Source organism: Peromyscus maniculatus, chromosome 14 (genome assembly GCF_049852395.1).
Source record: "Peromyscus maniculatus bairdii isolate BWxNUB_F1_BW_parent chromosome 14, HU_Pman_BW_mat_3.1, whole genome shotgun sequence".
NCBI lineage: Eukaryota > Metazoa > Chordata > Mammalia > Rodentia > Cricetidae > Peromyscus > Peromyscus maniculatus.
In genome coordinates, this window is record NC_134865.1 from 14,811,479 (window position 1) to 14,835,361 (window position 23,883).

The 23,883-nt window shown below is 39.0% G+C and overlaps 1 protein-coding gene across 12 annotated transcripts in view; it reads left to right on the plus strand.

The window, feature by feature from the left end:
* Ralgapa1 (Ral GTPase activating protein catalytic subunit alpha 1) overlaps positions 1 to 23,883 on the plus strand; it is a 216,549-nt gene that overhangs the window by 48,880 nt on the left and 143,786 nt on the right. For all 12 annotated transcript variants that reach the window (XR_013044288.1, XR_013044287.1, XR_013044289.1 and 9 more), the window contains exons 8-11: positions 1,295 to 1,433; positions 2,548 to 2,756; positions 9,596 to 9,835; positions 20,302 to 20,499. Coding sequence is in view for 8 of the 12 variants with exons in the window: in XM_076550636.1 (XP_076406751.1) it covers positions 1,295 to 1,433; positions 2,548 to 2,756; positions 9,596 to 9,835; positions 20,302 to 20,499 (786 nt within the window). In the remaining 4 variants the exon portion in view is untranslated. The remainder of the gene's footprint in view (positions 1 to 1,294; positions 1,434 to 2,547; positions 2,757 to 9,595; positions 9,836 to 20,301; positions 20,500 to 23,883) is intronic.

The window sequence follows — 23,883 nt, forward strand, 5'->3', positions numbered from 1 at the left end:
TATTTCTGGTTTTTTGAGACAGGGTTTCTCTGTGTAGCTTTGTGCCTTTCCTGCAACTCACTTTGGAGACCAGGCTGACCTCGAACTCACAGAGATCCCCCTGCCTCTGCCTTCCGAGTGCTGGGATTAAAGGCGTGTGCCACCACCACCTGGCTCTGTTTTTAAATTTGTTTGTTTTGAGTCAGAATCTTTCAGCGTAGTCTTAGCTGTATTGGAACTCATGTGTAGACCAGGCTGACCTTGAACTCCCAGTGTTTCACCTGCCTCTGCCTCTTGAGTGCTGGGATTAAAAGTGTACCACCACAACCTGCTCCAGTATAATTCTTTACTGTTCTAGTTTTATTTTGTACTTTTCCTTGGCCCACTCTGGAGACTGGTGCTTAGAATCTAATAGCTAGGTACTTGAATGCTCATTACTATCAATACTGAGTGGTGCTATTTCTGGATCCTCTTAAAGACTAAAGTTAAAGAATAAATATGTATACACACATCTGTCCCCCTTGCTCCATCCTTTCCTTTGTGACAAACTTTTCTCATATTCTCAATATATTATTTAGCTAGCCTTGTTAAAAGTGACCATATTTACACAAATCACCATTTCCATGCTCTGCAGACATTCTCCTTAACTTGCCCAGGTTCCAGTAACTCACCTTGAGCCTTTGCAAACTCCTTTCTTGGGTATCTTTCTCATTTTGCTGGACATCTACAATGGAGTATGTTCCTCTGTTCCTCTACTCCATGCTGCATGAATAGTCTCTCTACACATCTTGAGCTCCAAGTCTCCACTGAGCTGCTGCATTTCATGTGTACCCTGCTTCCTGTTCTTGGACTTTGATGTCTGCACTTGCCTGCTGCCATTGTGAATTCACACATACACACTCCTGGCCACATATACCTCTGCCTCTAATCACAGTTGTTCACGAAGGAATAACGATGAAAGAACAGTAGTATATTGGTCATTAATACAGCCAAGCAAGTCATTTTCACAATATTGCAATACACAATTTAGTGTAAGTTTTTAAAAAAATATATATTTTTTATATAGGCCAATTTTGAAAAATAGATTATAATTAAAGCACATTATATGTATATGTATGGAAATTGTATAGTGAAACCACTTTGTACTTTATATATGTTAATAAAAATGAAGAATGGGACTTTTGCTGTATATTATGATTTTCATAGTCTAAAGGTTCAGTATATTATAACCTCCATTAGTTTGTTAATAACAGCTAAACTATATTTAAGAGATTCTGTCTCATGGGATGATTCTAACAATATTGTTTATTTTTAGGTAAAAAGTTTAGAATGGAAGAACAAAGAAAACCAAGAAAGAGGATTTTCATTTTTGTTTTCACATTTTAAGAAGTTTTACTTGCCTTATATTTTCCCAAACATCTGCAAGGAGAATAGTTTATATCATCCTGTACTTGGTAGGTATAATTTAGAATTTTATAAAAGAACCCACATAAGAACGAAATGTCAGTGTAAAGTTGGCATTTGTTATTTACAGAAAACTGACCAACCACATTTACTATTTTATATTGATGCTATACCCAGATTCATAATGAAGGTGCATTTATAGTAACAATTTTTTACTAGAATGAAAAGGTTTCATGAAAAGCTTCCTCTCTGGATCTCATCCATTAGAGTTAGCAGTAGATTAAATTGAATTCTAATATTTCTATGATCATTAGTGTGTGTGTACTTTTTTCTTTTCTTTTTTTAATTTTGAGACAGAGTTGGTAAGCAGCCTAGGTTGGCCTGGAACTTCGTACATAGCCCAGTAACAGACCCAAATTGGTCCCAGACTTTATAATCCTTCCTTTCTCAGCCTTCTGAGTGCTGGGATTACAGGTATGCATCATCATGCCTGACTTTAAACTAGATATTATGAATCCCCCCCCCCCCCAAGATTTCTCAAGGGTTCCACTAACAATCAAATTGTATAGTTAAATTGTTGCATCTTTTTGTCATTTCTGGTCCAATTTTTAGTGGTTTTTGTCAAGTGACCTATTGGAACCCTGCAGTAGAGCCTTGTGTACAGATCTGGATTAGAGGCAGACCTGGGCAATCCATATGTGAAAGGAAGAGATAAATCTGTATGTAGAAAATTTATTTTAAAGAAGGATGTTCCTCGTGGCAAATTAAGGCAACTTGCAGGCTCAGGTGTTGCCATCATGGCCATCTCATTGAATATTTTTTTCTTTGTTTTCAAGATATGGTTTCTCTGTGTAACAGAACTGTCCTGGAACTCACTCTGTAGACGAGGCTGGCCTTGAACTCAGAGATCCGTCTGCCTCTGCTTCCTGAGTGCTTGGATTGATGGTATTTTGGAAAAGACATGCTTTTGTAATTAGCCTAATATATGGTTCATTCTTCTACGTTCTTAACTAGCATCTAACAGTATAAAAGATTTTTTTTTTAAACTAACACTTCTAAAACTAGTATAGTGTCAGAATATCTCCGTAAGAGTTTAAAAATGTTGGCTTAGCTAAGGGTAATTGCTTTTTTTATTTCATGTTTTATTTTTCAATTTTCTCATAGATATCCCACAGATCAGACCAAAGCCTCATTATGTGATGATAAAGAAGGATGCTGAAACCAATGAAGCAATATACTGTACAAAAGAGCCTTTCATCCAAGCGCGGGTTATTGTCATTCGTTGGCTGGTTTCTTTCTGGCTGGAGCCAAAACCACATTCAGGACCTAATATTCCTGGGATGGAAGGTGAAGTCTTGCCAAAGAATATTCAGGTAATATACAAATGAAGCAAGCCTGTTAAAGTTAGAAATGGCTTCCTGAGTTCATCTGCCTTAGGTATATAGCATGTTTAGAATGGGTGCTTGTGACGGTTTATTTGAATAAATCTCTCATAATTCAAACTTTAACCATTATTATAGAAGTAGTATTATCAGGGCTGTGGTAGCATACACCTTTAATTCCACCCAGCACTCTGGAGGCAGAGGCAGGCAGATCTCTGAGTTGGAGGCCAGCTTGGTCTGTAGAGTAAGTTCCAGGACAGCCAGAGCTACCCAGAGAAACCCTGTCTGGAGGGTGGGTGGGAGAAGAAAAACAAAAAGTACTATTAATTTTCCTAATAGAAAGTAAAGCTTGTATAGTAAATACCTAAAAAAAACTTTAAAAAGAAAAGAAAGCTTGAGGGATATTGAAGATAATTTTAACCATGTATTAGTCTTAGGTTCCAATTTATCTCAGTAGTTTAATAGAATAATAGTCTCCTTTATTCCTAGAGTATAGGTTTGGAGATCCCGTGGATATTACTGAAATTGCACATAGTACTGGCCCTTTTTATGATGTTTTTCCCTCTTCAGTGTATGATAAAGTTTAATTTAACACCAGGCGGTGGTAACACACACCTTTAATCCATCCCTCAAGAGGCAGAGCCAGGCGGATCTTTGTGAGTTCAAGGCCAGCCTGGTCTACAGAGTGAGATCCAGGACAGGCACCAAAACTACACAGAGAAACCCTGTCTTGAAAAAAACCAAAAAAAGAAAAAAGAAAAAAAAGTTTAACTCTGGTTTCATGTTTGTATAATGATCAGTTTACATATGGATTTATCTTCGAACATCATCCTTTTTCCTTCCTTCCTTCCTTCCTTCCTTCCTTCCTTCCTTCCTTCCTTCCTTCCTTCCTTCCTTCCTTCCTTCCTTCCTTCCTTCCTTCCTTCCTTCCTTCCTTTCTTTCTTTCTTTCTTTCTTTCTTTCTTTCTTTCTTTCTCCTCTCTCTCCTCTCTCCTCTCTCTCCTCTCTCTCCTCTCTCTCCTCTCTCTCCTCTCTCTCCTCTTCTCTCCTCTCCTCTCCTCTCCTCTCCTCTCCTCTCCTCTCCTCTCCTCTCCTCTCCTCTCCTCTCCTCTCCTCTCCTCTCCTCTCCTCTCCTCTCCTCTTCTTCTTCTTCTTCTTCTTCTTCTTCTTCTTCTTCTTCTTCTTCTTCTTCTTCTTCTTCTCTCTCTCTCTCTCTCTCTCTCTCTCTCTCTCTCTCTCTCTCTCTCTCTTTCTTTTTCAGGACAGGGTTTCTCTGTGTAGCTTTGGAGCCTGTACTGGATCTCACTCTGTAGACCAGGCTGGCCTCGAACTCACAGAGATCAGCCTGCCTCTGCCTCCCAAGTGTTGGCAATAGAGGCTTGCACCACCGCTGCTGGCTTTCCTTTTTATTTTCTAAACCTTCACAGAATACAGATATGAAATCTGGCCCAAACTTTCCATTATTAACACTGAGTCTAGAAATATAATAGGGAGTTACATAGCTATACAGTGGAGAAACTAGGATTTTAAATTACGTTTTTGTTTTGTTAGTACTTTCCTTTCCCCTGTGTGTGTCTGTCTGTGTGTTTGTTTTTACTGAGTGATGCCATGTATTTGAATCTAATATTGACACAGACTTAACTATCAAATCTATTTCTTTTCTATGAATTTAAAATTTTTATTGAAAATATTTTTTTGATCCTGTTTTTCCTCTTTCCTGCTTCCTCCAGATCCTTCCCACCTCCCTATCCACCCAACTATATGTTCTTTCTCTCTCTCTTTAAAACAAGCAAACCCAAAACAACAACAAAAACAAGAAACAAACACACCCACAAAAATGAAAATAAAAAATAAGTAGAAGACCAATAAGATTAAAAAAAAAAAAAACAAACAAAGCAAAGCAAGACAAAAAGTCTACAAAAATGCTATTGAGTTTGTTTTGTATTGGCCAATTCCTCCTGCCATGGAGCCTTCCCTGAGGTGTGGCTAATATACCCCGTGAGATTCCACTGGAGAAAACTGATTTATTTTCCTTTACCAGTGGGTGGCAGCTGCAGATAGCTTCTTAGTGGGATCCCATGTCCACTTCCACCTCCCAGTGCTGGGATCCCATCTGGCTTGAATCTGTGCAGATATTATACATGCTTTCACAGTCTCTATGAGTTCATAGGTGCATCAGTCCTGTTCTATATGGAAGACAAGGTTTCTTTGCTGTCACCTGTCCCTTTTGGCTCTTACAGTCTTTCTGCCTCTTCTTTCAAATAGATCCCTGAGCCAGAATGGGGAGGGTTTGATGAAGAAACCCCATTTAGAATGTAGTGCTCCAAAGTCTGTCATTCTCTGCACATTATTCAGTTGTGGGTCTTAGTGTTAGTTACCATTTCCTGCAAGAAGAGGCATCCTTGATGAGAGCTGAGTAAGACCCTGACCTGTGGGTAGAGCAGTATGTCAGTGTCATTGGGAACCATTTTATTGTTCCGTTCCTATAGCAGAATCATATTATTAGGTTTCCCCCTAGAAGTATGAACTCTCTAGTCTCAGGTTCTTGGCCACTTGAGCAGATGGTACCAGAAATGGGTAACATCTCATGAAGTGGGTCTTAAATCCAATCGAAAAATGATTGGTTGCTCCCATGACATTGTTGCATCAGTTTATCTTGCAGTCAGGTCTCTGTTATAGGCAATAGGGATTATAGCTGGGTGATACTGATGATTACAGTAGGGTTGAAGCTTCCAGTTAGGGACCAGCTTGATTTCTCCATGTTCAATGGCTTAAGTGACTTCAGCAATAGGGTCTTACCATCAGGTTGTAGAGAATAGCCAATAGCCTTGGCAATAGCCTTGATGTTTGGGTGTTTCCATTGGGTCCCTTTGGCCAGTGACTAAACAAGATGCAATCCATTCCTGGCACTGGAGGTTTTACTTGGTGGCATAAGATGTCTAGTTGGGGCATTGTCCCCCTTACTTGGTCACTCCATTTAAATTATTCATATATTTATAAATTGTAGGAAGCTTCTGCAGTAGTAGGTTTCCATATCATTTTTCAAATGGCCTTTAGTGTTAGTTATTCCTTTCCATATTCCCTGCTTTACCCTTCTCTCATTCCTCTCTCTGTATAATCTTCCTATAGATGGATTTCTAAACAGTCTTATTAAATAAGAAACACAGAGCCAAATACAAAGGTGCAAGCCGTAGAGACCACAGCAATAGTCGCCAACTAACCTTAGCTCACCACCTCGCCGTAGCTTCCCAAGAGAGCTTCTTCCTGTCTAACCTGCGCCTTTATTGCCTTCCTGTTCTGCCTTCTCATTGGCTCTAAGCCCAGCCACATGACTTTCTCGTCACTACCTGTCTATACAGACCTCCAGGTCTCTATGGTTGGTACTGGGATTAAAGGCATGTGTCACCAGCTTGTCTGTGTCCTTGAACACACAGAGACTCTGCCTGTCATGTGATCAGATTAAGGGCATGTGCGACTACCGCCTGACTTCTGTTTATGGCTCACTGTGACATCTGATCTCCAGGCAAATTTTTATTTATTAACACACAAATAAAATATCACATTTCAGCACAAATAAAATATCACCACACCTTCCAATTCTAGTTTTTCCTTTGTCTCTCCATCCTACTAGATTCTATTTCCCCTTCCTTGGGAGATCCTCTCCTACTCCCAGTTCCTCCCATATTAAGTACTTAGTTTTTCTGGAGATTGTAGCACACACATCGAAGATTTGAAAGCTAACATCCACATGTAAGAGAAAACATACAATATATGTCTTTTTGGGTTTGAGCTACCTTACTCAGGATGATTTTTTTTTTTGGTTCCATCCATTTACCTGTGACTTTCATTTTTTGTAACAGCTGAATAGCATTCCATTGTGTAAATGTACCACATTTTTTCATTGTCCATTCATTAGCTGATTGACATCTAGGCTGTTTCCAATTTCTGCCTATTATATATAGAGTAACAATGGACATGGATGAGCAAGTACCTCTGTAGTAGGATATAGAGTCCTTTGTACCCATAGGATTTATGCCCATGAGTGGTATAGGTGGCTCTTGAGATACACACACACACACACACACACACACACACACACACACACACACACACACACACACACGATTCCACGATTCTCAGCTTTCTAAGGAACCACCACACTGATTCCAATAGTGGCTATACCAGTTTGCACTCCTACTAGGGAAGATAAGTGTTCCCTTTTCCCCACATCCACGCCAGCATGTGATGTTGTTTGTTTTATTCATGTTGGCCATTCTTACTGATATAAGATGAGATCTCAAAGTAGTTTTAGTTTACATTTCCCTGAATGGTTAAAGGTGTGGACCATTTCTTTAAGTGTTTCTCAGCCATTCGTGTTTCATCTTTTGGGAACTCTCTACTTAGTTCCGTATCTCATTTTTAATTGTGTGTGTGTGTGTGTGTTTTAGTTCTTATATATATTTAGATACTAACCCTCTATCATATGTTTTTCTATTCTATAGGCTACCACTTTGCTGAAATGATAGTGTGTTTTGCTGTATACAGCTTTTCAGCTTCCTGAGGTCTCATTGATTAGTTGTTGATCTTAGTGCTGTCGGTGTTCTGTTCAGAAAGTAATTTCCTGTGCCAATGAGCTTGAACCTATTCTGTAATTTCTCTTCTATCACATTCAGGGTATCTGGGCTTATGTTGATGTCCTTGATCCATCTGGAGTTGAGTTTTATGCAGGTTGATAAATATGGTTCTATTTGAATTCTTCTGTATTCAGCCATCCAGTTTGACCAGAACCATTTGTTGAAGTTGCTGTCTTTTCTCCAATGTCTATTTTTTACTTCTTTGTCAAAAACCAAGTATCTGTAGGTGTATGGACTTATGTCTGGGTCCTCAATTCAGTTCCATTGATCAATGGGTGTGTGTGTGTGTGTGTGTGTGTGTGTGTGTGTGTGTGTGTGTGTGTGTGTGTTTTAAATCCAATACCATGCAGTTTTATTACTGTAGCTCTGTAGTACAACTTGAAATTTGGGGTAACGAACTTCTATCAGTTCATTTTCATGATTGTTTTGCTGCCCTGATTTTTTTTTGTCATTCCATATCAACTTTTACTTTCTGTGAAGAATTGTGTTGAATTTTGATGGAGATTGCATTGAATTTGTAGATACTTTTGATAGGATGGCCGTTTTCACAATATTAATCCTATGGGTCCATGAGCATGGGATATCTTCCTATCTTCTGATGTCTTCAATTTCTTCAATGTCTTAACATTTTTCTTATAGAAGTCTTTCACTTGCTTGTTTAGAGTTATTCCAATATATATTTTTGAGACTATTGTAAAAGGTCCTGTTTCTCTGTTTTCATTTATATATCGGAAGACTACTGATTTTTGTGTGTTAATTTGTATCCTGCTACTTTGCTGAGTGTGTAGCAGCTATAGAAGTTTCCTGGTAGAGTTCTTGGGATCTTTTATGTATAAAAATCATGTCATAGCCGGGCGGTGGTGGCACACGCCTTTAATCCCAGCACTCGGGGGGCAGAGCCAGGCGGATCTCTGTGAGTTCAAAGCCAGCCTGGGCTACCAAGTGAGCTCCAGGAAAGGCGCAGAGCTACGCAGAGAAACCCTGTCTCAAAAAAAAAAAAAAAAAAAAAAATCATGTCATCCACAAATAAAAATACTTGAACTTCTCCATTTTCTATTGTATCCTGTTGATCTCCTTCAGTTGTCTTAATTGCTCTAGCTAGAACTTTAAGTGCTGTGTGACTAGGTATAGATAATTGACACATCCTGTCTTGTTCCTGATTTTAGTAGAAATACTTTGGGATTGTCCCCATTTAGGTTGATGTTGACTGTGAGCTTACTGTAAATTGCCTTTATTATGTTGAGGTATATCCTTTGTATTCCTTAGTCTCTCCAGGACCTTTATCATGAAGTAATGTTGGATTTTGTCAAAGGCCTTATCTAAAAGGATGATCACATGGTTTTGTTTTTTAGTCTGTTTTTGTGTTGAATTATGTTCATTTATTTATATTTGTGGAACCATCCCTGCATCTCTGGTAAGAAGCCAATTTGATCAGGTTAGGCTTAGGCTTCAGGCTTGATGGATATTCTGTTATTATAGTGAACAGCATTTTCTTACAATTCCTCAGATTTTCTCTTAGTCTTATTTCTTTGTTTCCTGTCATGAGTCGTGTCTCCCCTTCCTCTTCTGCTTCAGAAAGTTTTCAGTGTTTAGCATTGTGAACTAAATAGCCCGATGCTGTTGACTTGTCAGTTTTTTACTCATTCTTAAAAACCAGGGCTTCCTTTGTTTGTGACTGTGTGTTGAAAGTCTTTTCATGTTGGCTTAATTGATGACTTAATTGAATTACTTCAGTTTAATTACAGGTAAGTAGATGGTTTGTTACTACACATTGGTGTTTTTCTATATCACTTAGGTGTTATGTGCATTTCTGCTGAATTCTTCAGAATGGATTCTAAGTGTAATTGATTATCTGGCTTTTTTTTAAAAAATATTTATTTATTTATTTATTTATTTATTTATTTATTTATTTATTTATTATGTATACAGTGTTCTATCTGCACGTACCCCTGCAGGCCAAAAGAGGGCACCAGATCTCATTAGAGATGGTTGTGAGCCACCATGTGGTTGCTGGGAATTGAACTCAGGACCCCTGGAAAGAGCAGCCAGGGCTCTTAACCTCTGAGCCATCTCTCCAGCCTGATTATCTGGCTTTTAAACAGCGTTGGATGTGGCCTTGGGGTGTGCCAATACTTACTGAAAGTAAACATTAAGCTGAATGATAATGATGCTCTTTCACTTCTGTTTTCCTTTTAGAGAGCAGCTGCTAGTTTGGTATCCAGAGAAGAAAACAAAAATGATAATGTTGATAAAGCAGACAAAACTGCAGAGCCCGAGCAGTCTCATTCTAACACAAGCACCCTCACGGAGCGAGAACCCAGCTCTTCTAGTCTCTGTAGCATCGACGAAGAGCATCTCACAGACATTGAGATTGTTCGCAGAGTATTTTCATCTAAAAGAAGCAATGTAAACTTCGTCACAGAGATATTTCGTCAGGTAAAATACCCGTGAACATTTTTAGATTGTAATGAAAATGTATGTCATTATTATTGAATATATTGATTTTTAGCTATTTAGAATGAATTCTATGAAGATTTTTAAAGTTAATTTTAATTTTCTTAAACTTACATGAAAAGCATTTTCCATTTATCCTCCTATTTCCCTGTTGTTGTTTTCTCCTCGTAATGAAACACAGAGGTTCATGCATCTAAACACATGCTCTACTGGAGTTGTACCCCCATCCTTCCTCTTCTCCTCTCCTTCATATTCCCTGAGTTATCAGAATAGTTCATAAGGATTCACTGTGTGTCTTGGGGTTTCTGTTGCTGTGACAAAACATTGTGACCCCAAAGGTAATCTGGTGAGGAAAGGGTTTATTTACAACTTATAGTCCAGCAACCAGAGAAGTCAGGGCTGAAACTCAAAACAGGAGCCTGCAATAGCTGATCAGAGGCCACGGAATACTGCTACTTACTGCCTGTGCTCAGCCTGCTTTGTTACAGCACCCAGAACCACCACTCCAGGGGTGGCCCTGCCCACTTGACCTGTGTCCTCCCTCATCAATTGTTAACCAAGGGAATGCAGCACAGGCTTGTTCACAGGCCAGTTTGGTACAGGGGTTTTCTCAATTGAGGTTTCTTCTTTCCAGATGACTTTGGCTTGTGTGAAATCACCATAAACTGATTGTGCTAGTTTATGGTGAATCAACACAGTGTGGTAGTTGGTTTAATTGTTAGCCTGACACAGCCTGGAATCATCTGGGAAGAGAATCTGAGGAATGATCTAGACCAGGTTGGCCTGTGGGGCATGGAGGATTGTTTGGATGATAATTTATACAGGAACAGCCAGCCCATGTGGACAACATGATTCTGTGGGCTAGTGTACTGAACCATGCAAGAGTAAGGACAGAGAGCTCAGAACTGGAAGTGTGCATGTTTCTTTCCTCTCTGCTCCTGACTGCTCAAGCTCCTGCTGCCATGCCTTCCTTAACAGTGATGGACTCTCCCTGGAATTGTAAGCTAAAATAAACCCTCATTTTCACATGTGGACATAGACATTTCAGTCACAGTCCCTGTTATTCTCTTTGTGTCGTCCCCCCTTCCCACTTCTGCTATCCTCCGTCCTCTTCTCAGCTAACTCGCCTCCTTCCCATGTCCAGTTTCATTAGGGTTCTTTGTTTACAGGAGTGTGGGGACCTTACCAGTGGCTACACCACTAGAGAAAATGTTTCCCCTCCCTATTGTTATACCCTTTATTGTGTATAAAGCTTCAGAGCGAGGTGGGGCCCATGAACCTTTCCCTGCTCCATGACAGGATGCTGAACAGCCTCATCTTCCGCAGATCTTGTGCAGGTAATCACAGCTGCTGAGAGTTAAGGAGTGGGACAACTGTGGCATGCTTGGAAGTCAGTGTTCCACACCTCTCTGCCTCCCGCTTCCAGCTCTTCCTTTCCTTTTGCCCTCTTCCTGTGTGTTCTCCAAGGGAGTGTTTTACCTGGGCATTCAATAGTCATTTATTCCCAGTTCTTTGACTAGTTATGAATCTTAACAGTCATTGCTGACCTCTGCACAAAGAAGCATTTCTGACTACTCTAACAGTAGCAGTAATCTATGGGTATAAACATAGTTATTTAAAGCGCAATTTCAGGACCAAATGTGGTAGTTCATGACTTTAATCCAGAGCTCGGGAAGTAGAGACTAGCAGGGCAAACAAAGGCAGGTGGATCTCTCGGAGTTTGAGGCCGGCCTGGTCTAGTGGGATCCTGTCTCAAAAAAAGAGGGCGGAGATAGTTTGGTAGACATTCTTATCATTTACCAAAGTGACAGCAATAACTTCCCCTGTAGAGCCCTGCTTCCCCTAACCTAGGCATCTGAACAGTTTACCATGCCGAATGTGACTTTCCTCCTGTGGAGCAGGCAGCAGACCCAGATAGAAAGAATGGTTACTCATAGTAGACTTCCCACTATTGCATCAGTGGGTTTATCTTGCATGTCTAGTTGATTCTTGTTTTTGTTTTTTACTTTACTTTTTAAAGACAGGTTCTCACTCTGTATCTCTGGCTGGCTTAGAACTCGATCTGTAGGATGATCCACTTGCTTCTGTCTCCCAAGTGTTGGGATTAAAGACATGTGCCACCACACCCAGCCTTAGTTAGTACTTTTGGACACAGCAGTTACAGGTCAGTAAGACCGTTAGTGACAATTCCCCAGAAGCCAACATAGCACCTTCTGGCACTGTGAGGTTGAGCAAGAAGGAAGCATCTAGCTTATTTCCACCTTGACTTTTCTATACCCTGTGACCAGGGCTTTTGGCAACTTAAGTCATTGGGTCTTCTCATCTAATTCTGGTGGACAACCAAAAGCAGTGGTGATCCCTTTGTTGTTTTAGGAGTCACAGGAGCCTCCCTGGTCATAGGGAGGGGGACCACTTGGCACTGGGATTTCCATTCAATAATCTATGGCTTCAGGGAGTAGCTTTAGCCACCCATACAGGGTATCTCCCCCCCCCCTTTTTTTTTTGAGACACAGTTTTTCTCTGTAGCCCTGGCTGTCCTGGAACTCACTCTGTAGATCAGGTTGTCTTCCAACTCAGAGGTTCACCTGTCTCTGCTTGGGATTAAAGGCGTGCACCACCATGCCCTGCCAAACCTTTTCTTTTAATTAATTAATTAATTATCTTTTAATTAGCTTATCAAGTATCATATTTCTTATCTTTTTTCTATACATTGTTAGTATGTACCTCCTTCTCTGCACCAGCTCCCTACCCTGTTCTCAGTATTCTCCCTTTCACTTCCATACCACAAGCATTCTACTACCCCTATACCTGTTTTGGCTACGTTGTGAGACCCCCAGGAAGACCACCACAGAGCCGATATCCGATGCAAAACACACTGGGGTTTATTGATAACAAGCAAGCTCAGGCTTGGTCCGCATCCAACACACTGGCTGGCCAGGTGAAGGAGGACGGCCCTGAGCTCTCAGGGTGAAGGGTTTTTAAAGGGAAAAACCACAAACAGGGTGGTACAAGCCTTGGCATCATATGATTGGGTGAGGGTGTGTAACCTTTTAATTTACTGGTTGGGGGTTGCAGTTATCATTTTGGGGCAGGCCTGAACAAGTCCCAGGCTTTGTCCTTAAGTTGCCGTGCGGCTGGCTGGCCTTGCACGTACTGACTGTGGGGGCTGACTCAGTGGCCCAGGCTCTGTCCTTGAGCTACCATGGAGACTGCCTGGCCTTGCATGTTCACATTGATCCATGCCCGTAGCTCTAAGTTGGTGAGGGGTCCCAGATAGTAAACAACTGGCTGAACCTTGAACATCAGAGTACGTGTAGAAAGGGAGCTACTGCAAGGACTATGTCTTTTGTTCATGGCCCTCCCAGAAACTGCTTGTTTAAGTCTTAGGAAACTAAAGTTGAGGCCCAGTCTCTGAGAGAAGACTGAGTAGCCTGTTATGGTGTCTGCTTGATCCTTTCATACCCTCTTTAAAAGAATAAAGACTCGGGCTGGAGAGATGGCTCAGAGGTTAAGAGTACTTGCTTTTCTTCCAAAGGTCCTGAGTTCAATTCCCAGCAACCACATGGTGGCTCACAACCATCTGTAATGAGATATGGCGCCCTCTTCTGGCCTGCAGACGGAACACTGCATACATAATAAATAAATCTTAAAAAAAAAAAAAAAGGATACTCTACACACACCTACATAAATGCCCAAATATAAAAGTGCAAGCAAGCTAAGACTATGTGAGAAAGAACATGCAGTGTTTGTCTTTCTCAGTCTGAGTTATTTCACCTAATATTTTCCTACAGATTTCAAAATTTCATTTTTCTTTATGGCCAAACAAAATTACATTATGTATATGTGCCACGTTTTTATTATCCTTTCGTCAGCTGATGGACATCTAGGCTGATTTCATTTTCTTGTTTTTTTTTGGTTTTTTTTTTTTTTTTTTTTTTTTTGGTTTTTCGAGACAGGGTTTCTCTGTGTAGCTTTGCGCCTTTCCTGGAACTCACTTGGTAGCCCAGGCTGGCCTCGAACTCACGGAGATCCGCCTGGCTCTGCCTCCCGAGTGCTGGGATTAAAGGCGTGAGCCACCACCGCCCGGCTCATTTTCTTGCTCTTATGATTAGAGCAGCCATGAACATGGATGTACAATTATCTCTGTGGTATATATAGAATTCTTTGGGTAAATGCCTAGGAGTGGTATAACTATTATTTTGAGAAACGTCACTGATTTCCACAGTGACTGGACCAGTTTACACTCTCACCAACAGTGAATGGGTCTTTCTGTTTCCTTCACTGTAATAAGTCTTTCTCTGTCCTGCCAGTCAGCTCCCAAATAATGACACAGAGACTTCTTTTAATTATGAAAGCTCGGCCTTTAGCTGAAGCTTGTCTCAATTATAACGTAAATTAACCCATTTCTTTTCATCTATGTTCTACAGTGTGGCTTTTTATTTTTTTTCCCTTATTCTGTACCTCTAACTCCTTCCATGTCTGGCTGGTGACTCCGCCTTCACCTTCCCAGAGTTCTCTCTGTGCCTGGAAGTCCCCCCTAACCTTCTGCCTAGCTATTGGCCATTTAGCTCTTTATTAAACCAATCAGAAGGCATCTTGGCAAAGACATCTTCACAGTATACAAAAAGATTATTCTGTAACACTTCACATCCTCATCAGCATTGTTGTTTTTCTGTTTTATTATCCCCCCCCCCTTTTTTTTTTTTGGTTTTTTGAGACAGGGTTTCTCTGTGTAGCTTTGTGCCTTTCCTTGAACTCACTCTGTAGCCCAGGCTGGCCTTGAACTCACAGAGATCCACCTGCCTCTGCCTCCCAAATGCTGGGATCAAAGGTGTGCACCACCACCGGCTGGCTCTCTTTCCCTTTTCAAAAAAAAAAAAATATGTGTATGAATGTTTTGCTTGCATGTATGTCTGTGTACCATATGCATGCCAGGTGCCCTTGGAGGCCAGAAGAGAATGTCAGAACCCTTGGAAGTAGAATTGTGGATAGTTGTGAAGCCACCATATGGGTGCTGGGAACTGAACCCAGGTCCTTTGCAAAGACAAGAACTCTTAACTGCTGAGCCATCTCGCAAGCCCCTCATTTGCTTTCTTGATGATAGCATTCTAACTGAGATGAGATGTAATCTCAAAGTAGTTTGACTTTGTGTTTCCTTGGTAGCCAAGGATGTTGAACACTATTAAAAGTATTAATTGGGCATTTGAATTTCTTTTCAACTTTTGACAACTCTCTGTCTAGTTCCTTAGTGTCCAGATTTTGTTTGTTTGGTTTCTTTCTTTCTTGTTTAAGTTTTTGTCTAGTTTAGTTTTTTAAGCTTTTTTATGTTCTAGATATTAATCCTCTGTCAGATATATAGCTGGTGAAGAATTTCTCTCATACCGTAAGCTGCCTCTTCATTCAATATTTCCTTTGCTGTACAGAAATTTTTTGTTTGTTGTTTGTTTGTTTTCCAAGGCAGGGTTTCTCTGTGGAACAGTCCTGGCTGTCCTGGAATTTACTCTGTAGACCAGGCTGGCCTTGAACTCACAGAAATCCGCCTGGCTCTGCCTCCCGAGTGCTGGGATTAAAAGCATGCAACACTACTGCCCAGCCAGAAGTGTTTTTTTTTTGTTGTTGTTGTTGTTGTTGTTTTGTTTTGTTTTGTTTTGTTTAATTTTGTGAGGCTCCATCAGGAGTTGATTTTTGTGCAGGATGGGAGATAAAGTTCTACTTTCATTCATATGTGGCCAGCCTAAAGTTGTCCTTTCTCTGTTTGTTTTTGACATCTTCATGAAAAACCATGTGATGGGAGCTGTGTGAGCTAATATATGAGTCCTCTATTTTATTCCATTGTATCTACTTGTCTGTTTTTCCACCAGTACCATACTGTTTTTATTACTATATAGTATGTTTTAGCAATTTGAAGTCAGGCATGATGATACCTTCAACATTATTCTTTTAGCTCAGTTAAGCTATCTGGGATCTTTAGTGCTTCCATATGAATTTTAAAATAGTTACCAATTTCTGTGAAGGATGATGTTAGAATTTTCATGGGGATATATAAATTTATAGATTGGTTTGGTAGGGTTGTCATTTTAACAATTTAATTCCTCTGACTTATGAGCATGGAAGTCCTTGACATCTTATTCCTTCTTCAGTGTTTTAATGAAAAAGTTTCATGTTCTGTTGAGATGTATTAGTGGCTTAAGGCCTTTGCCACCAAGCCTGATGACTTGAGTTTGGTTCCCGGGAACCCACATAGTCGAAATAGAGAACTGATTCCCAAAAGTTGTCTTTTGACCTCCACATATGAAGGCTACTGATTTTTGTATGTTAAATTTGAGTCCTTGCATGTTGCTGAAAATGTTCATCAGTTCTAGGAATTTTCTGGTGGATTCTTTAGTGTCATGTATAATGTTGTAGGGTAGCCACCAGAGTAGACTGCTTGGACATGGTTTTAAGCCAATAGAAGGTTTTTATTAGCCAGCCATGTGACTATATTGTGTGTTTGGAAAACTGTGTAGCCCTGAGCCTTTCTCAAGGTGAGCTTTTAAGCTCAAAAAACATGTTCTGGGTTGACATACTTCAGTTAATGAGAACAGTTAGCCAGAAATGGAACTACAGAAGCAAAAAAGCAAGGTTAGTACATTTAGAGACTTTGCTAGAACTATGGACTTTAATGGATTGGGTATTTGTTTTAGTTTTGGCAGGTGGTGTTGTCTATGTGATGAGTTTTACGGTTTTACTTTCATCATGGAGTCAGTTGTACTAAGGTCTGGGACAGTGTTACCTACATATGGAATCATGTCAAGTGTAAATAAGGGTACACTGACTTAATCTTTTCCTATTTGTATCTGTAAGGGGAAGTTTCTGTCCACAAGCTGCTTCCCAAATAACCAACACAGAGACTTAATAATTGTAAATGAATATTAATTGTAAATGATCAGCCAATAGCTCAGGCTTGTTACAAGCTCTTATATTTAAATTAACCCATATTTCTTATCTGTGCTTTGCTACATGTCTTGGTACTTTCTCTTAGTATGGCATGCCCATCTTGCTCTCTCCGCATCTTCCAGCAACTCCTTTGACCTTGTCCTTCTTCATCCCATCATTCTCAATTTGGCTTTCCTGCCTAACTTTGTCCTGTTCAGCTATTGGCCAGTCAGGTTGTTTCCTAAACTAATCATAGCAACATATATTCACATAGTGTATGGAATGATTATTCCACAACATGAAACCATTTTACTTCCTTTTCTCTTATAAGTCTTATACATCTACAAACACTATATTGAATAGGAGTAGAGAGAGCAGCAAACATTCTTATTTCTTGTCTTGGTGGAAATGTTGCTAAGTTTTCCACCATTTAGCATTTTGTTGACTATAGATTTGTCATATGTCACCTTTATTATGTTGAGAAATATTATTTCCTAGTTTATTCTGCATTTTTATCATGAATGGATATTGAATTTTGTCCAAAGTGTTAAATGATCATGTGATTTCTATCCTTGAGTCCATTTATGAAATTTATAGCATTTATTGACTTAGATATGTTACATATCTAAGAATAAAACCATCTTGATTATTATTAATGATCTTTCTGTTAATGTTATTTAATTTGGTTTTTTAAGTTTTTTCTTGAAATTTTCTGCATATATTTATAAGAGAGATTGATCTGTAATTTTATTTTTTATGTCTTTCTAGTTTTAATCTAACTGTTTAAATCTATTTAAATTGTTTATCACATCTTGGTTTATTTTTTGTAGATTATAAGCTTTTAGAAATTCATCCATTTCTTTTAGCTTTTCTAACTTAGTAGAATAAGTTTGTAAGGTGAGACCTAATTATTTTTTTAATCTCAGTGATACCTGTTGTAATGGCTCCCTTTTCATCTGTAATTTTATTAATTTGGATCTTCTTTTTCTTTTAGTTTAGCTAAAGGTTTGCTAATTTTGTTTCTTTTCAAAGAAGCAACTCCTTGTTGTTATTGTTTTTTCATTTTTGTTATTATTTTTATTGTGTTAATTTCTGCTGTGGTCTTAGCGATTCCTTTTCTCTAGTGGCTTGGGATTTGGTTTGTTCTTTACCCAGAAGCCTAAATTATTTACTTAAGATTGTTGTGATTATTTTATGTAGGAAGTTAGAGCTCTAAACTTTTCTTTAGGACAGCTTTTATTGTGTCTCAGTAGGTCTTTATTGTGATTTTGTTTTCATTCAATTCTGGACATATCCCCCCCACCACCCTTGTTTTTCGAGACAGGGTTTCTCTGTGTAGCTTTGTGCCTTTCCTGGAACTCACTCTGTAGTCCAGGCTGGCCTCAAACTCACAGAGATCCACCTGGCTCTGCCTCCTGAGTGCTGGGATTAAAGGCGTGCACCACCACCACCCGGCCAATTCTGGAAATTTCTTCAAATACTCATTTATCATTTAATTGAATGCTGTTTAATTTCCATGTGTATATGTCCTAGGGTCGTTCTTACTGTTGTTTTACTTCATTGTGATCAGATAGGGTACCAGAAAATAGTTCAGTTTGCCTGTGTTTGTTGAGACTTGTTTTGTATCCTAATGTATGATCTTTTTTGGAGAACATTCCAAGGGCTGCTGAGAAAAGTTTATGTTTTGCATGGAATATGTTTTGGATAGAATAGTCTGAAGGTGTCTGTTAAGTCCATTTGATATATGATGTCATTTTCTGATGCAAATGTTTCTGATTATTTTCTGTCAATAGGTGAGAGTAGGATATTGAAGTCACCCACTACTGCAGTGCTGGGGTTAATGTGTGACTTTACATCTAGTAGTATTTGTCATATGAAATGGATGTGCCTGTGCTTGGGGCATATATGTTAAGAATTCTATTTTCTTGATGGTTTGTTTAGTCACATGAAGTGACTTCTTTATCTTTTCTCATTAGTTTTATAGTGAAGTCTACTTTGTCAGATGTAACAACAATGATATCTGCTTGTTTCCTAGGTCCATTTGCTTGGAATACCCTTTATATATCCTTATATCTATTAAATAAATGGTATCTTTTGTGTGTGTGTGTGTGTGTGTGTGTGTGTGTGTGTGTGTGTGTGTGTGTGTGGTGAAATAGAGGGAACAAAAAACTGGTTCCTGCTTTTTGATCCAGTCTACTTGTCTGTATCTTGGTTCGGGAAATTGAGACCGTTAATATCCAGAGCTCTTATTGAAAGCTGTGTACTAATTCCTGTCCTTTTGTTGATTTTTGTAGTGTTTTTTTTTTTTCCTTTCCTGATTAACTATTATTCTGGTGTGACTTTGTTTCCTGTGGATAGATTGTTTGTTTCTTTTTAGTCTGGAACATTCCTTTAAAGTAGCTTCCATAAAGAGATGCCTTAATGGTTATAAATTCTGTTAGCCTGTTTTTATCATAGAAAGTTTGTACTTCTCCTTCTAATGGGACAGATAGCTAGCTCTGCTTAGTCTGGCAGCATTTGTGAGTTAGCAGTTGGCTTTTAAAACTTGAAGCGCATCTTTCTAGGACCTTCTACTTTTATAAGTTTCAGTTGACAAATCTGCCTTTATGTGTAACTTGATATTTTTCTCTTCCACTTTCAATATGCTTTCTTTGTTCTGTATATTTAGTATTTTAATTAGGATTCAAGAGAAAGTTCTTTCTGGCCTTATTGTTTGGTGTCCTGAATGCCTCCTTTATGTGGATGGGCATCTCTTTCCTAACTCTAGGACATTTTCTGTTATGATTCTTTTGAAATGTTTTGTGTGTCTTTAAAATGAAATTTTTCTCCTATGCCCATGACCTCTAAACTTTGTTTTTCATGTCACATGAGTCTTGGAATTCCCACCTGTGCATTTTTATGACCTTCATTTTGCTCTTACTGGCTTGTTCCAGTTCCTCCATCTTGTTTCCAGCTCAGATATTTTTTTTCTCTCCTTCATCTATTCTGTTGGTGAAACTTTGCACAGAACGTTTAATATGACTTACTGTTTTTTCATTTCCAGCATTTCATACTGATTTTTCTTCAGTAACGTTTTTGTTGAATTCTCCTTTCATACCTCACATCATTATTCTTATTTTATTCAAATGTCTATATTCTTCATCTGTAGTAAATCTTTTTATGGAAGCATTTTAATAGTAATAATTCTCAATACAGTAGTAAATGTAAGTTTATAAAATGTGGCTTATGAGAAGTTATCTTTATATTGAACTTTGCAAGAGTAAAGTTTCATGAAACAAAGAATGTTAACATTTAGAAGTAATGCAACAAAGACAAATCTTTGTTTCTTCTACTTGAATAGCTATCTACTATATTCTTTTTCAAGGTATTTACAAAATATTTGGAGATAAAAGGCTTTCGGGGGTTGATTAGTAGTTAATGAATTAAGTTTGTGAAATTATTTATATCCCTATTGTGTGAGATGAAAAATACATTAATGTTTGTGGCAAAATAAAAAGTATCCTTGTTTCTTTTTCTTTTTTTCTACTTCCTAGGCCTTTTTATTACCAATTTGTGAAGCAGCAGCTATGAGGAAAGTGGTGAAAGTGTATCAAGAATGGATTCAGCAAGAGGAAAAGCCATTGTTCATGCAAGAGCCCGAAGAAGGCCCGCTCATTTCTTCAGATATACCTTGCCTTGAAAACGTCACAGACCATGATATTTCCATAGAAGATGGAGAAAAAAGAGAAGAGGTAAAATTATAAGATATATATGTTTTAATATGAGTTCAATAGGTTAGAGTTTTTCAAAAGTATAATAGGGTGCTGATATAAATATGTTTAAAAAGATAAAGTATCTTTCAGTATATTTTGCATTTTATATCACAGTATTTACTTCAGTACTCTTTTGCAAAGTTCCGTGATGTATTTTATTTTTATTTTGATGTCACAATCTAAAAGCAAAAATAAATGATGTTGAGGTTATGTTGTGTAGATCAGGGCTTTGTAAACTTTTTCCACTGCCAACTTTTTTACTTAATACATTTTTATACAACCTAGTGTATATCAGTGTATAACAAAGGTATCTGGGATAAGTAAAGTGACACACACCCTTAATCCCAGCACTCAGAAGGCAGAGGCAGGCAGAGCTCTGTGAATTCAAGTCAGTACATAGCAAGTTCCAGGCAGCCAATGCTGCATCGTCGTCGTCGTCCCCCCAAAAAAGACATCTGAATCATTCATTAAGAATAAATCATAAATTTATTTTCAAAGTTTTATGTATGTATGAATATATATAAATAAAATTTTACCATTTATTAAAGACAAAAGCAAATTTCTACACTAATGAAATAGATATGAAAAGAAATAGACTTGTCTGAGTATTTGATACTGGAGGACATGAGCATGTTCAGCATTTTTAATAGTTAATTGACATTTTTATTTTATAGTCATCAGTGCTAATTATTCCACTTTGTATAAATATGTAGTGCAAAATGTTGGAAGTATCTCTAAGACCATTTTAGAAATTGTTGGAAATTCTGTTCTAATGTCAAGCTAAAAATTCATTTTTTATAATTGCTATTCAAGTCAGCAACTTAACATCAATTTAAAAAAAAAAATTAAACATTCTGACATAGTCCAAACCAAAGAAATACTAATTTGGTACTTCTATGCTGAGGAATGACAATATGAAAATATTCATTGTTCCATAGTTACGCCATTATATTTTCCAAAAGCAGGAAACTTTTCATGCATAGTGCAAACACTGCAATTCATAACACATCGTAGTCCTGAATCTGAGTGGCATTCATGGGTGTTCTGTGGTGTGAAGACATGCTCAGTACAGATTGTGTATACTGTATGTTCAGAGCCAGGATTATAGTACAGCCATGAAATGCAGCACAGGCCAGTGTGCCTGGAACAGCTTGGATTCATTATGTATTTGATTTTAATTTTCTGGTGTACATTCAGAAACTTTTCACTATTGTAAATTGTTCACTTATCCCACATCCGTTTATGCAGCCTGTGGTTAAGAAAGGGTTGGGGTACATATCAAAGGTGGACACTGTTATATTTTAAATATGTACCAAATCAAACATGATGTTAGAGGACATACCTTTGTGATGGTCATCAAATTATTGTTCCTTTTCTCAAAATATTGTCTGCTAATGCTCTGAATGGCTACCCACCACAAACCAAAATGTTTTGAGTTCTTTTCTAGACTCCTTTGCATTAGAGCTAACTGCAGAATTCAGAGTTTTCCTGACATGATTAAATATATTGCTGGTGATAAGAAAGCCTAGAATTTATTCACAGAGCAGAAAGAACAGGGAGCAGAGGTATTGCTGGGTCACTGAGTCCATTCATTCCTTAGACCTAAGCAATTTTTCATCTTTGGGTTGTTCAACCCTTGTCATGTAGCTGACTCTCAAGGAACTAGACTGAGATGAAATTTAGGAGTATAAAAGACTATCAGGCCAGGCAGAAGTGGTGCATGCTTTTAATCCCAGCCCTCTGGAGGCAGAAGCAGATGGATCTCTGTGAGTTTGAGGCCAGTCTGATCTATGAAGCAAGTTCCAGGACAACTAGAGCTACACAGAGAAACCCTGTTGTTGTTGGGGGTTTTTACTCTTTTAGGGGCCTGCCACCCAACTTCCAAATAAATCACACACGGAGGCTTAGTCTTAATTATGAGTGTCTGGCCTTAGCTTGGCTTGTTACTAGCCAGCTTTACTTAAATTATCCCATGTAGCTTTTGCCTTTGGGCTTTTACCTTTCTCCATTTCTGTATATCTTCTGTTATTTCTCACTCTGTGGCTTGCTATGTAGCTGGGTGGCTGGCCTCTGATGTCTTCCTCCTTCTCTGTCTACTCTTTCTCCTTCCTTCCTCCAGATTTCTCCTTCTGTATGTTCTCTCTGCCTGCCAACCCTGTCTGTCCTTTCTCCTGCCTTGCTCTTGTCCATTCAGTTCTTTATTAGACCATCAGGTGTTTTAGACAGGCACAGTAACACAGCGTCACAGAGTTAAACAAATGCAACAGAAACAAAAGTAACACACCTTAAAATACTCTACCACACCCTGTCTCGAAAAACAAAACAAAAGACTGTTTTTATCGATTTACCTTTCTATAGTACAAAGTCTTTTGAATTAGGAGAGGAACAGTTGGGTAATGTTTCTTTTTTAGCTGTTAATTTAACCTCACCAATGGAGTTTAATCAGGATAAAGACACATGAATGAATAGAGTGGTTCTACATGGATTAATTGAGCGAGGAATTATAACACGAATCTTAAAAGGTCTTGTTAATAAAAACAAACCTGGAGCCAGGAATTGGGGTGAATGCTGGAAGATCAGAGAAACAGAACAAGCCACATCCAACCTCACCTTGCCAACTTCTCAGCTGATCTTGTTTCCTCAGACTGAAAGCCTCTGAGTCCTCATCCGAATGGATCTCAGTTCAACTGCTCAAAAGCCTAAAAGCTTAAAAGGCCCTAGTTCCTGGTCCTCAAGCCTTATATACCTTTCTGCTTTCTGTCATTAAAAGTGTGTGTCTTTCCCAAGCAAGACATGAGATCACAAGTGCTGGGATTAGGAGAGGAGGAGGAGATTGGGGGCCAGCCATTCAGCTACACAGCAATCATGGAGTAAGAGGAAGATTTACGGAAGTAAGAGAATGGAAAAGCCCAGAGGCAAAAGGTAGCAGATGCCCGGCCGACAGGGTCATACAGGCCCAGCAGCCTCTAACCCCAACACCCGGGGAAGAAGCTATCTCCGTGGGACGGAACCAGAACAAATCTGAACACTCCGTCTGAGGACAACCCAGGGCCCAGCTGCTGATCCTGTGAAACCCAACAACTTGGAGGTGTTGGTGAGACTACCCCGCTCAGCTGAAATCCATCCGGGAGAGGATTCAGATCCCTACAGTTTGAAGTCTGAAGAAACAAGATCAGCTGAGGAGTTGACGAATGAACAAAACGTGACCTGGGAACACAGAAGAAGGCGCTGCCCAGCCACCAAACCAGATCACCAGAATCATAATTATATACTTCACCGACTGAAATCAGCTGTCCCTGAAGAAACAGCCCAATAGCACCAATTTAACCAAGAACTCCTACTAAACCAAGACTAAAAATTAGA